The sequence below is a fragment of the Perissodus microlepis genome, chromosome 4 (genome assembly GCF_051167445.1).
Source record: "Perissodus microlepis isolate ML-2025 ecotype Zambia chromosome 4, ASM5116744v1, whole genome shotgun sequence".
In the NCBI taxonomy this organism is placed as follows: domain Eukaryota; kingdom Metazoa; phylum Chordata; class Actinopteri; order Cichliformes; family Cichlidae; genus Perissodus; species Perissodus microlepis.
Genome location: NC_140464.1, coordinates 5,802,084 through 5,816,042, shown reverse-complemented (window position 1 = coordinate 5,816,042; position 13,959 = coordinate 5,802,084). Strand labels below are relative to the sequence as shown.

Genomic DNA, 13,959 nt, shown 5'->3' with positions numbered 1-13,959 from the left:
TATAATAATTAATAATGTAATTGAAATAAATAAACAATTAAACAATTTCTGCTATTGTAGGTCACAGATATACAGGGGGTGATACATGAAATGCCTGAAACATTTATTTAGTAGCAAAAGAGCAATGTACGAATACTTCCTGCATTCTGAAAGTGATTTTAAGAAAATGTCCTTAAATTATTAATAAAAGTTTAATCCTAGAGAAAAATCTGATATTATGTAATGTGTGGCTTAATTAGATTCTTAATAGCCATGCAGGGATAATTTAACTTCACTTAACTTTCAATATTTAACTTAGTTTTTTTATTGGACTAACCAAAGACATCATAGTCATAAGCCAAAAGGTTTGCACACCAGTAATTAAATTTTTAAACATGTACATTTATATGATGTCCCTTAGTTAAATACAATTTTGATTGTGGAAGCAGATAGTCGCTTCATATATAAGATTAATTTTGAGGCCTGAAAACTACAATACTACCTTTTACAAGCAGAATGGCAATTAATTTGCAATGTGTAGTGTGAGTTGCTCTTTTGTGTAATTCAGTTTTTTCTCATTTTTTGTGTGTTTGTTGTTTCCGAAGGGGTGTTGCGAGCCTTAAATGTATGACAACATGCCAGACAATTGAAAGCACCATTAATCTCTGCCTTCTCATCACTACAGAGGTGTGTGTTTTCTGATTGGTTACAGTCATGAACACTTTCCCACCTGTTTGGCCCCCTCTCACACCGTCTACCCCTCAGGCTCCCACCCCCTTAAATATAAAGGGATTACTTGGCAGGGTGATGGCAGCAGACATTCCCAGAAGAGCATAAAAGGGACAGCTGAGTGCGACCAAAATAGCTAAATAAACCTAACAGTCTGTCGACGTGCCGCCACCCCCCCAATAGCAAAATGCTTTCCTTCATTTGCTCTTTCAGGTTTTATATCCAAATCTACTTCAGAGATAATCTGTTTTCATTTCATTAATCAGGCACATTTATTTTTGTTCTGTGGTTGAGACTGTTTGTGTTTCCACTTATCTCCCCACCAGCCACCGATGAGTCACATCTCTGCTTTTCACTGGTTTCCAGTCCCTGAGTAATCTGAATTAGGCTGGTGTTTGTTTTCACTGGACGTGCAGGAATTCCAGGGTCTGAGTCTCAGTACTTACTTTGTATTCTTGTTGACCTTTGACCTCTGTTTCACTAGACCATCAACATCTCGTTGCAGGAGTTATATGTATCACACCACATGGTGTCAGTACTTCAGTGGAACATTTTAAAGTATTACAACAGATTGCATTGCTTCTAATATCAGCATATGGTGACCACTGTATCTGCTTTAAACATCATTTAGCCTGTTGTTTTAACACTGTGCGCGTTTGGGTTTTTTATTCGTGTTCTTTATGTGATTGTGACTGAAAATAATAACAACAACTCAATGGCTTCCTCTTAGATTTGTCTTTTTGAAAGGGAAAAGTAATGATTTTAAAATCGGTCTTCAGTAAAAAAAACGAATAAATCAAATTGGTTTTCTTCAAACTGGCCCTTCTAGTTGGACACGAGTGTCAAGCACTTCTTAAGAAATATGCAAACGAGCTGTAACATCTCAAACTTTTCACAGATGTGTCAGCTGCTGCAGTTTACTGACTTCACCGTCTGCACAATGTGTTTACTCGCCGCTGTGGCGAGGGAATGCTTTCATACAGATGTGTGTGTACATTGCAGGCGCCTGTGCTGTAATGTGACGCATCCCACCACGCTCTTGAGAAGCCATCTATCATTTCTGGATGATTGGTATGTGTGTATGTAGGGTCTGGAATGTGGAGAAGCTCCCTGCTTGACCTATGGGGAAGACGGCCTTAGCAAATTGGAGTGACACGGGAGACATGAGAGTTTGTAATGTCATACTGTGTGTTTGATCACCGTCCAGTCTGAGGTTACTCTGTTTGGTTATTTGAGTCCATCTGTGATTGTGTTACATCAGTCGCTATTCAGTGAATTTCAAAAGCACTTCAGGTGTCTGTTGTTGTTTTTCAAGTTGCAGGACAGCTGAATTGTGGACGCTGCTGATAAAAGTAAGCAGCAACTAACTTAACTAAAGACACTTCATTTTCTTAAATGTAACACCAGCTGCATTCTTTGTGTCTCTTGCATGCTTCTAGAAATCAGTCAGTCACACACTGTGCCTGCAGCTCCCTCTACTGTTCATGTTCCTTCACTGCTTCTTCTTCTTCTCTGTGCAGGTTCTCAGTCATCCAGGTCACTGCTTCTTCTTCTTTCGGTTGCTCCTTTTAGAAATCACCACAGCAGCTCATCTACCTCCTCTGTCACAGAAACCCTCCTTCACTACATCCACGAATCTTCTCTGTGGTTTTCCTCTTTCCTCCACCCTTTGTCCAGTATATCCACAATCCCTGCTCTTCACATGCCCAAACCACCTCAGCCTTGCCGCTCTGACTTTCTGATCTGTCCCTCTGATGTACTGATTTCTAACCTGCAAATGAAAAGCTTAACATCCTCAACTCTGTCACCTCTTATATTTTTGTCAGTGCAACCATCTCCAAACCATACATGATAGCAGGCCTCACTACAGTGAACTGAACTGTGAACTGAACTACAGTGAACTGAAGAAGCTTCTCGGATGAGAGGTGAAACGTCTTCAAGTAAACTTAAAGAAGTCCAGACGCTTTTCTTTGCAAGCTCCTTTGACTACGATGACCTGGATGACTGAGAACCTTCACAGACATACAGGCCTCACTACCATCTTCTAAACCTTCCCTTTCACTCTTGCTGCCATCCTTCTGTCACAAATCACCGGTGACACTCATGCTTGCACTCTCTCCTTTCTTTTGCTTTGGATGGTATTTAAGCTCATCTACCTTCAGGACATGGACTTTCTTACCACCACTGTTAATCACAGGCGTAGATTTAAGAAGGGGCTCGTTTGAGTTATGTTTTTATTTGTATTTTGTGCATCAAAGTTGTGTGTCAACATGCCAACGAACCAATTACAAGTCATAAAAAAACAATAGACAAGTTTTATTTGATCATAGCGTGAATTTCATATAATACTCTTTTATTTAACACTGCATCATGGTGGGCGTCCCACAGCAAGAAAATCACAGGTGTAAAATATTGCCATAAAATATAAAAATAAAAGGCCCCTTTGAACAGCATCTACCCAGCTTTACATTCCAGTGTGTTTTCTTCACAGAATCTAGAAAATCTGAACTTTCTGTAAAGAGTTTAAAGCTAATCTAAAGATAACCGGCGTTGATCAGACAGATGTCAGGTGTCTGCCAAAAATGTCAAAATACTAAAACAGGCTCGCTTCCTCTTTGACACACATGACTCACCCCATCTCAGTTCCTCCTAAGGAAACACTAAACTCTTTTTTCTTTCACCCCAGGTCAATAAGATCTTGATCAGTGTGGTTCTCTTCTTTTTGCCGACTTTTCAGCCAGTCCTCTCGCACTTTCTTCACTTCCTGGCCATAATAATCATGGAGTTTGCTAAAATCCTCAAACAGGTCAAATCCCACCAAAGGCCACTCCCCATACAAAGGTGCTGGTCCATTAAGAGGTGTGACACAAGCATGTCTCCTGGTCCAAAGTTTGGGGGATTTTTTTGCCACTGCTTTAGCTGGTATGGAAGGTGCTTGTAAAAGGGTGCTGGCACTGAAGCTCCTCCCCTCTCTGACTACTGCTGTTTGCTGCATTGTGGTGAATAAGAAGCTGTTTGTGGGCAGCTTGAGGGCACTGACAGAGGGGTGGGACTCACCCAGGCTTTGCTGCCGCTTAGCTTCTGTGAATAGAAATCAAAATATGAACAGAGAACCCTGCTTGTATATATAAAGTGTAAAAATGTCAACAGTTAAATTTTACATTCAGGTTATGTGCTGTGATATTTCAGGACTAGGGGAAATAACTTGCTGTAATCAAACCAGACTATTCTATTTTTATACCTTTTTAAAAGCTCAGTGAGCTGTTTAAGTGCTGGGCAAACCATAGATTAAAACCATATAAAAAATGGCTGATTGAAAGCAAAAAACACATGAGAATTTGATGTATAGGTGGCAGTACTCCTAACACACCTTCGTACTGTCTCGCTAGGTCTTTCACCACCATGGAGAGGTAACAGTGGCTGGCTGAGTGGAGAGCTTTCACCCAGCTCTCCTGACCCTGGCGATCTATTGCTGCAAATCTGTAGGTTTTGAGTCCAGGCCCAAACACCAGGGAGAAGGTAAAATGTCCATCGGTCTCCGAGTGCTGAACAGCACACCCTTCCAGCACAATGACACCCAGCAGGTGTCTGTCAGCTGGGCGCTCCTGGTAAAAAAGCAAGTTTGCCTTCAGGACAAACCAACGCCGGTGGTAGGTGTCATTTCGTTTTTTCTACAGGGACATTTAAGATAAATGAAGTCAAACAAAAAGATTGTATTTGCACATGAAAAGTGATTTCACATTGTTTATGATGTATATGATCTCAAACCTTTTTGTTGAGATATCCCTCTTTATCCACTGGAGATGTGCACGAGAGGTAATGGGTTAAAATCTTCTCATGAAGCTTCATCACAACACCTGAAAAAGAGAAAGCACTGATGCATTAGGATGATATTTATACTAAAATCTGCACTAGATGTAACGAACACATGACAGAAGAGTGACATGGCAAAATATGCATGTCCCTTAAATTACTGTATTTGTTTTATGTGTGTCAAAGCAAAATGGATTTGTTGGTATGATACAAAACATCCATGAAAGTTAAAAAGTAAAGGCAGGTGTTCAAGAAAACAAATAAAAATTAAAAAATACTTGATGAAAATTATGAAAAGTATGTGTACTAATAAAACTAACATCAGTTTTAGTCAGTGTCAGGTTTGTTACATTTATTAACATGACCTGCCTGATTTTACACAAGGCTTTGATTTTTCTACATGACTGTGAGTCGACCGCATCCACAAAGTGTTGTGGATGTAGCAACACAAAATGAAACATTTTGAAACAATAGAAAAAACTCAAAAAACGGACTCAAAACTAAATAAATAATTAGAAAAAATTAAGCAATGATATTTCAGGCCGTCAGAGTCAAGCTTACTCTGTGTTCCTTATTACAGTGAAAGGCAGATTTTATCTTCTGTTTCTAGTGAAACAGTCTGCTAATATTAAAAGTGTACAGATTATTTAACTTTAATTGGTTTGTGTACCTTTAACTTTTTGCTTCTGATTTTAATGTCTTTTAAATGTGATTTGAATGAATTTTAAGCCATTTAAGCCACGCTAAATAATCTCGCCATGTCATGTCACGGAGGAACCGAAAAACTGCAATACTTGCATATACAGCAGTAAAAACTAGATCCAACACAGTACATTTATTACTGCTGTACTGCTGTGTTCATACTGCTATTTCAACCATTACGAGCTTTTTCTATAAGTAAGTTACAGTAACAATGAAAACAGGTGTATAGCTGTGCAGCTAAATTGTATCTACCAAAATCCGACACTTTTGTCTAGTAACTATAAACAACAGTGACATAATAGAAAATGGTGACTCAGACTCACCCCTGCCAATAATAAATCGCTCACAGGGTCAGTTTGCCCTCTCGCGTGGACTTTACCTTAATTACATTCGCACATATTTTCTTTGATTCTTGTCATTCCTGCTCGTGAAGCCGATTGTTCTCCTCCAGATCCAGACAATGTTTGAATGTATAGTTTCAGGTTACTACCACCGGTTCTCCCTCATGAACAAGAGGACGAGCGTTGAAATATAAATAACTCGACCCACTTCCTGGTAACAAAACCCTGGTAACATTATATTCTCTCGCCTCTGCGCTTGAGTCTGCTTTGAGCTGATGGGTCATACACCGGCAGTTGAAACCAACCTTACTGACAAGAAGTGCTACCTGGAAGTGAGATGCTCAGCCCTCTCACTTCTGCATTTTCTGTCACTTGATCTAAACTTAATATCAGTTAAGTTTAGATTAAGTCTCTCATTGTATGTGAGGCAAATGTCCCTTGTATCTTGAACTTTGCTCAGAAAAAGTATATATTTATCCATATATCTAAAAACAGAAAAACATTAAATGGCCTCCTGAAAATGTGGCTCATCATTTCTTTGCTTGTGTCTATTTTTGACATCCACTTATCCTTTTTATCCTTATGGCCCTCAGAGAATTTAGAATCTAAAAGGTGCCAATGTGTAAAGACATCAAAGGCCTTATACACTGAGGAGCCCTTTCTTGGTATATAAGGCATTGGATGTCTTATATACTTTGGATATTCATAGCTGCCTCCTGTATTTTTGTCAGTGCCACAGTCTTCACATCGTGGCATCTCTCACTACCACCACTGAACCCATCCACTTTCACTACCTCTAGCATTTGCAGCTTCACTGTTACACCTGCCTCTGATTCACACACATGTATTCTGTCTTGCTTCTACTGACTTTCACTAACTATTCTCCTATCTCACGCATTTTCTTCCTTCATCGCCACCTCTAAGTCTAGGAACTTTCTCTTTACTCATTAGTACTTTTCTATCTCTATCTTTAACAACTAAATCCCATCCAGCTCGACCTCTCTGCCTAACCAATCGTTACAAGTTCTTTTCTCCTTTCTAATTGTCCAGCCTCACACACAACTCACTATATACGTCTGTAATACACGTATTTCTGAAATATACAATCCAATTCCCCAAAAGTAGATTCTGTTCATCTAGCGTTTTCAGTGGATGATTCAGTGATTAAGTGAACAGAATCAACTTTTGGGATTTTTACTTACCTGGATGATTGAGCATGCATCAAGACAATACAATTCATACTCCTCGTCAGCTGGTGGCGGTAGTGCGCCGTATCACTGTTTGTTAACGACAACGTGAAACATGAAAAGAAGAAACTGAGTCGAAAACGAACGTCGTTTGAATAATTTTCGGCAAGTTTTTACATCATTTTACAGCAAAACGTTATTTTAATAGATTCCTTTTCATATTTCACCTATAGCGTGCAAACATTATACTCAGTAAATGTTATTTCACCTCTACAAAGGCGTTTTGAGATGTAGTATTTGCATGTGGTTTGTAGCTCATGTTTTTGGCTAACATGTTAGCCACAGAGCTAACCCGAGTTGCATGTTCAGGGCTAATTATTACAACGTTACAGGGCTACGCGCCTTAAAAGTTTCATAAAACTGCTCAAGTAACATCACAGCTCACCTTCACCTCCACTTCACGGGAATAAAAGAGTCACTGTTTTTCCTCCTGTAGCACCATGTCGAAAAGAAAAGTAACATTTGAGGATGGCAACGGAGAGTTTGACCTCGAAGACGATGTCCCGAATAAAAAGGTAATGCGGTCTTCTTTACACGGTTATTTAAAAAATATAAGTATAGACTGCTGTGGTGGCAGAGGTTAGCAATAATTATTTTGTAGTGCAATTAGATTCTTACTAATTGTTTACAGCCAAGCATCACACACGTACTTTCGATATCTCCAATGTTAAAATGGCACAATAATGCGCAAGTATAAGTCAGTTACCGAAATTTAGCTCTGAAGTATTTGTCAGTGTCCTGCATACAGTTGTGTATATAGGCAATAATAATAGAAAGTTAGCTGATGCTAACACAAACTTTCGTAGAGTGAAACAATCTGATGTCAACATATTGGCCTGTATTCATCTATTATGTATTTAGTGTATTGAAAAACGCAAATGTGTGGTCATTGTTTAGCAGTGTTTCAGCTTTTGATGTAACAAACTAGTTAGCAACATGTTCTAAAGAGACAGCTTAACGCCACATAAGCATCTGTACCAGAGATGCTCAAAGCAAATGCAAAGCTGCAGATGTTTACATACAGTCAGGGCGTGAATGTCATGCTAAATTTGGGCTTTTAACGGCTTTTTTTGAGCTGTTCTTTCCCAGGATGGAATTATTGTACAGCAAATATAATTGATGACATTAAAAACCTCAGTCATTTGTAGTTCATAGTCATCCTAAAAACACAGATGCATCGTATAAGCAAATAACCTTGACTCTAGTAAAGACTATACTTGGTGGCCGAAGAATTAAATTTGACCACAGCAGAAGCAGCATTAACTGAGAGAGTTTTTCGTGTGCTTTGGCACTTTTAATAAAATGTTAGAGCCTTTTTATTCTTTTTTTTCTTTGGACGAAACCATTAAAAGCACACTACTCTGTGTGTGTGTCTGTTTTGTTTATTTTTCAAAAACTAATTGATGAAATAGGAGTAGTCAATACATCTTTTTTTTTTTTATGTCATTTCAATTCACTTGGTGAAATATTTGTGTTATTTTTTATTTTTCTTCTACTCTTGAAATAGAGTTGTGAAGCTGTCAGCGGACCAGGCTCCAGGTTTAAGGGTAAACATTCCCTTGACAGCGATGAAGAGGATGAAGGAGAGGACACAAACAGCAGCAAATATAATATTTTAGACAGTGATGATGTTGAGGGTATGTTGATTATTTAAGCTGTATCTGTAACTCTTAAGTGGTCCTGTTTACTCTTCACATGTTTATTTCCCCCACATTGAGTCAAATTTAGAATTGTCCCTTTTTTTCTTTAAAGGGACAGTTTGATTTTGTAGAATTTGGATTTTATTAGATATTATGATCCCTTTTATTTCCCCCTGGAATGTTTTGCGTATAGTAGAGGTAGTGCCACTTTGGAAAAGTAATTGCTGAAGGGGATAACATATCATAGGTCTGTTAAGTTGACAGTAATTTTTGGCCAAATGAGTTTTAGTTGACTGGTGATTTCAGTGTGTCTTTGTCAGCTGAACAGTTACAGAGACACATCGTACACCCTCGTGTTATCTGAGCAAATTTTGGAGGATTCACTTGAGCATTGCCTTGTTTTACTTGGCCTTCATGCATTGGTCGTACTGTCTTTTTAGTTAGTTGTGTTGCTTTAAAGTGCAGACACACAGCACTTTGCATATAACTTTTACTTTGTTAACATTAGTTGCTAAACCCAAAGCATTTCGAAACACCAAATGATGAGTCACTCTGAGGGACAAGCGCTTCACCTTCTACAGTGCCAAACAGTTTATTTTTGTTGTATATCTGTCTTTTAACACAGTTTTAGTCATCCACACTACATCTAGGTAATTTCAGTTTGTGTGGTACATTCACACATGTGGTTAGGTAGTCAAGGTTTTAACTGTTGGAGCATGTACAGGGTGGGCCATTTATATGGATACAGCGTAATAAAATGGGAATGGTTGGTGATATTAAAGTCCTGTTTGTGGCACATTAGTATATGTGAGGGGGCAAACTCCTCAAGATGGGTGGTGACCATGGTGGCCATTTAGAAGTCGGCCATCTTGGATACAACTTTTGTTTTTTCAATAGGAAGAGGGCCATGTGACACATCAAACTTATTGGTAATGTCACAAGAAAAACAATGGTGTGCTTGGTTTCAACGTAACTTTATTCTTTCATGAGTTATTTACAAGTTTCTCTGTGTTCACAGCCATTGACATGTCGAAGAGGTTAACACGTGAGGAGCGGATCGAAATTGTGTTGATATCTGGTGAACGCAGTAACCGGGTCATTGCAGCAGATTTCAATGCAAGACACCCTGCGAGACCACCCATCTCCCATGCTACAGTTAGCAAACTGCTTGCTAAGTTTCGTGAAACTGGTTCAGTGTAGGATTTGCCGAAATGTGGACGCAAGAAAACTGTCACTAATGAAGAAACATCAGTGGCTGTCCCAGCTTCATTCAGCAAGAGCCCACAGCGTAGCACTCGCTGCGTGTCACTGGAGAGTGGCATTAGTCAAACATCCCTTCGGCGGATATTAGCTAATCACAAATGGCACCCTTACAAACTCCAGCTACTGCAGCATCTCAACACGGATGACCCAGATCGGCACACAGAATTTGCAGAATGGGCAAAACACAAATTGGAACAGGACCCTCAGTTCACGCAGAAGATTTTGTTCAGTGGTGAGGCAAACTTTTATGTGAATGGTGAAGTTAACAAACAAAACCACCGCTATTGGTCTGACACTAACCCACATTGGATGGATCCCTCCAAGACTGTTGGAACAACAAAAGTGATGGTTTGGTGTGGTATATGGGGCACAACGATAGTGGGTCCATTCTTCATCAATGGAAACCTCAAGGCCACTGGATATTTGAAATTGCTACATGATGTGTTTCCCTCTTTATGCACTGAAGCTGGGACGTTCCCTGAGTTTTTCCAGCAAGATGGTGCACCACCACATTATGGGTGCCAGGTCCGAGCATTCCTAGATGAACAGTTTCCTGGAAAGTGTATTGGTTGTCGTGGGCCAGTTGAATGGCCCCCAAGGTCTCCCGATCTGACCCCCTTAGACTTTTATCTTTGGGGTCATCTGAAGGCAATTGTCTATGGTGTGAAGATACGAGATGTGCAGCACCTGAAACTACGGATACTGGATGCCTGTGCTGGCATTTCTCCTGCGGTGTTGCTATCAGTGTGTGAAGAGTGGGAGAAGAGGGTTGCATTGACAATCCAACACAATGGGCAGCACATTGAACATGTTTTATAAGTGGGCAGAAACTTGTAAATAACTCATGAAAGAATAAAGTTACGTTGAAACCAAGCACACCATTGTTTTTCTTGTGACATTACCAATAAGTTTGATGTGTCACATGGCCCTCTTCCTATTGAAAAAACAAAAGTTGTATCCAAGATGGCCGACTTCTAAATGGCCACCATGGTCGCCACCATGGTCACCACCCATCTTGAGGAGTTTGCCCCCTCACATATACTAATGTGCCACAAACAGGACTTTAATATCACCAACCATTCCCATTTTATTACGATGTATCCATATAAATGGCCCACCCTGTATATCTGTCTTTTAACACAGTTTTAGTCATCCAGACTACATCTAGGTAATTTCAGTTTGTGTGGTACATTCACACATGTGGTTAGGTAGTCAAGGTTTTAACTGTTGGAGCATGTATTCTAAATATCACAGGATTATACTCATTTAATTGTGGGAATCCAAAGTCCTGATCAAGATTAAAGTTTGCTTAATTATGTGTCCCTACCTAATCCCACTTTCAATAAATCAAACTCATTTTAGCGGGAGGGGGTGCTGAATTCTCTGATTTCTGTCCTACGCAAGTGAAAGATGTTGTTTTGGCTCAATCAGGGGTTTTCCTACATAGAGCGAATTTTGGCAGCACCCCAGTGGGTTTTTAGTCACAGCCGATGGAAAATCACAAGTGAAATAAATGGTCATAAATAACAAAATGCAAATATAGTAACACATACATACTGCTTTGCCAAAGACCTGCTTTAATCCAGGAAAAAACCCGTAAGCATCATTTGTGAGTAGTTGGTTAATACGACCATGCCAACTGTGTTTTCAGGTCAAGAGGGAGCAACCATTGACTTTGATGAGGGAGTTTCTATTACTCCTTTCAACCTGGAAGAGGAGATGCAAGAAGGACACTTTGACTCAGAGGGAAACTATTTCATCAAAAAGGAGCAACAGATTAGAGACAACTGGCTTGATAACATTGACTGGGTAATTGAGTTCCTTTTTATTACACCACTGTTTATTCTTTCTCTGTCACTGTTTTTATTTTTTTGTCTGCTTTTTTCAGCCCGAAATCTGCTTTTGAGTGTTGGTGTCTGTGTATTTCATGAGTTTGTAATCTCATTTTGGTGACAGGTGCTTCATATTTTAAACAGTGTTCAGTAATAAAAGTCTCTTCTTTCTTCAGGTGAGAATAAGAGAGCAGCCTTTCAAAAAAAAGAAGAAAGGTCTTGGAGCCAAAAGGACACGCAGAGCAGGTGATGAGGACGAGGCAGAGGAAGAAAAACAGAGAGAAGAACAGCAAGCAGACCAAGAAGAAGAAGAGGAGGAGGAAGAGGCAGAGCCTCCAGAGGACCCACTGGCATCCTACACACAGCACCAGCTCACTGAAGCTGTCATCGAACTACTGCAGCCTGGAGAAACAGTCGCTACAGCGCTCCGTCGGTTAGGAGGCCTTGGAGGACGGAAGAAGGGAAAGCTGAGGGAAGAAGAAAAATCCACAGAGGAGACCAAAGGGGATAAAGAAAAGCTTGATCGGCTCACAGCGCTAGCTGACCGACTGGTTGGATCCGGGATGTTTGAAATCTATCAGCAAACCTACGAAAAACTGGCGTACATGTTAAAGAGCATGACTAGCAAGCGGCCAGCGGTGGGGGGTGAGGAGGAGGAAGAAGGAGATGAGCTTGACATGTTTGCTGACAAGTTTGATGAGAAGCATGGTGAAACAGCTGAGGACAAAGATGACAATAAAAGAGGTAATTTAGTTATTTTATCTGCTTTAATTTTCAAAAACTGTATTTTTGGTTTAATCCCATTTTGCCTTCCATCCAGTGAGCGATGAAGTGATGTGGGAGTACAAGTGGGAAAATAAGGATAATTCAGAAGTCTACGGCCCTTTCACAAGCCAGCAGATGCAGGTACTCTCCTAAAACTACTTGAAATTGAATGGCAGGACTTCTGTTAAGTGTTTGTAGGTGACTGTTTAAAATAATCAGAAGGGAAATGGTTCCCTCTGTGGCCATCGATAACGGTAATCGAATCTTTTTAGACCAAAAATCTTTTCATCCTCTAAATCTGAGGCCTGGGTTTCCAACTGGGAATGGGTGGAGTGTCCATTCTGTGTTGGGGAGGTGTTGCTGCTTCAAGTATCTCAGACTGTTGCAGCATCTGCAGTAATGCAGACACTGTACTGATCGATTGTGTTGAAGACAGAGTGTGAAGGTGTCGATTCTCTGGTCAGTCTATGCTCCTAATCTCAGCTATGGTTCTGGGTAGTCATTGAAAGAATGACATCACAGATAGAAGTAGCAGAAATGCGCCTTTTTGGAAGGGTGAGGTTGACTGTTTGGGAGGGTTTCCCCCCCTAGAAGTGCTGGAGGAGGTGGCTGAGAAGAAGAGGTCAGGGTGTCTCGGCTGATAAGAGGCAGAAAATGAATGAATAGATTATAGCATCTTATACTGTACATTATCCTAATTGTAAAGGTGTTTGTTGTGGATCTAGAGCAATGTAATAATGAACCTCATAGAGTTAACAGCTTTTAGGTTTAAGGAATTTTAAAAACACTAATGACATTCAGCTTTGAAATTTGAAATATCTTATCTTATCTTATCTTCTGGTGTCTTTCCAGGACTGGGTGGATGAAGGCTATTTCAGCAGTGGTGTTTACTGTAGGAGGGTGGACCAGGAGGGATCGCAGTTCTACAGCTCCAAGAGACTGGACTTTGAACTCTATACATGATTTACATCGAGTATTGAAAACTTTGAAGATAATATTATGTTTCAGCTACAATCAATTCTCAGCCTTTTCGTGATTTTTTTTTAGGGCTTTGGTTTCAGATCTGCCATTTTAACACTGGTTTTGTTTTCTGTACACTGTTTTTTTAAATAAATGATGTATGTGGTGAAGTAATCTGACATGTTTCTGTTAATCTTAGAATCAGATGACTCAATTTTAAGCTCACTGTGTTTTATTTCTTTCTTGACATGTGCTGAAAGTTTAAATAGCTTTTCCAGTTGACGGTACATGTAGCGCATTTTGAGAGACTGAATTATTCAGTTATTGTAGAGTATTTTACACTTATAACCATGGTAAAAAAAAAAAAAAAAAAAAAGGTACACCCTCTTTAAATGATAAGGTTTTACTGTCTGGACATAATAAAAAAAAATCACATATTACAGAGTGTCATTATTTAAAACAAGCCAAAATGCAGAAGCAGTGTGTGAAAGCATCCTCACTGGTTCCACAGATGGATACAGTTGTAGTCAAGAGTTTACATCCACTCATGGGTGTGAATGTCATGGTAATTTGGGGATTTTAATTGATTCTTGGAACTATTCTTTTTCCAAGGTCGAATGATTAGACAGCATACATCTTTAATGTCTTTGAAAAAGAACAACTGGGTGCACATGTTTGAATTTATTTT

The 13,959-nt window shown here is 39.6% G+C and overlaps 2 protein-coding genes across 4 annotated transcripts; one reads left to right on the top strand and one right to left on the bottom strand.

Annotated features, from left to right (window-relative positions):
* Positions 1-2,924: 2,924 nt before the first annotated feature.
* pheta2 (PH domain containing endocytic trafficking adaptor 2) lies at positions 2,925-7,289 on the bottom strand. 3 transcript variants are annotated; one of them, XM_084925247.1, is made up of 5 exons: positions 7,197-7,289; positions 6,767-6,841; positions 4,477-4,565; positions 4,079-4,379; positions 2,925-3,789 (listed from the first exon to the last, which is right to left on the bottom strand). In XM_084925247.1, exons 2-5 carry the CDS (start codon positions 6,780-6,782, stop codon positions 3,386-3,388), a joined length of 810 nt encoding a protein of 269 aa, XP_084781373.1. In that variant the 5' UTR covers positions 6,783-6,841; positions 7,197-7,289; the 3' UTR covers positions 2,925-3,385. The 3 variants fall into 3 exon arrangements, with proteins under 3 accessions (XP_084781373.1, XP_084781375.1, XP_084781374.1); XM_084925249.1 differs by lacking the exon at positions 6,767-6,841 and having other exon boundaries at positions 7,197-7,278; XM_084925248.1 differs by lacking the exons at positions 6,767-6,841; positions 7,197-7,289 and adding an exon at positions 5,547-6,722.
* On the top strand, positions 6,823-13,711 carry cd2bp2 (CD2 (cytoplasmic tail) binding protein 2). The gene is made up of 7 exons (XM_084925246.1): positions 6,823-6,916; positions 7,248-7,326; positions 8,319-8,448; positions 11,366-11,523; positions 11,723-12,290; positions 12,367-12,452; positions 13,164-13,711. Exons 2-7 carry the CDS (start codon positions 7,252-7,254, stop codon positions 13,272-13,274), a joined length of 1,128 nt encoding a protein of 375 aa, XP_084781372.1. The 5' UTR covers positions 6,823-6,916; positions 7,248-7,251; the 3' UTR covers positions 13,275-13,711.
* The last annotated feature ends 248 nt before the right edge of the window (positions 13,712-13,959 follow it).

Bases quoted from the DNA above. Each gene is read 5' to 3' on its own strand.
- pheta2 (XM_084925247.1), bottom strand. The intron at 4,380-4,476 runs GTTTGAGATCAT...ATGTCCCTGTAG, and splicing joins AGGGATATCTCAACAAAAAG to AAAAAACGAAATGACACCTA. The intron at 3,790-4,078 runs GTGTGTTAGGAG...TTCTATTCACAG, and splicing joins CCTAGCGAGACAGTACGAAG to AAGCTAAGCGGCAGCAAAGC.
- cd2bp2 (XM_084925246.1), top strand. From the start codon at position 7,252: ATGTCGAAAAGAAAAGTAACATTTGAGGATGGCAACGGAGAGTTTGAC. The intron at 8,449-11,365 runs GTATGTTGATTA...CTGTGTTTTCAG, and splicing joins AGACAGTGATGATGTTGAGG to GTCAAGAGGGAGCAACCATT. The intron at 12,453-13,163 runs GTACTCTCCTAA...GTGTCTTTCCAG, and splicing joins TCACAAGCCAGCAGATGCAG to GACTGGGTGGATGAAGGCTA.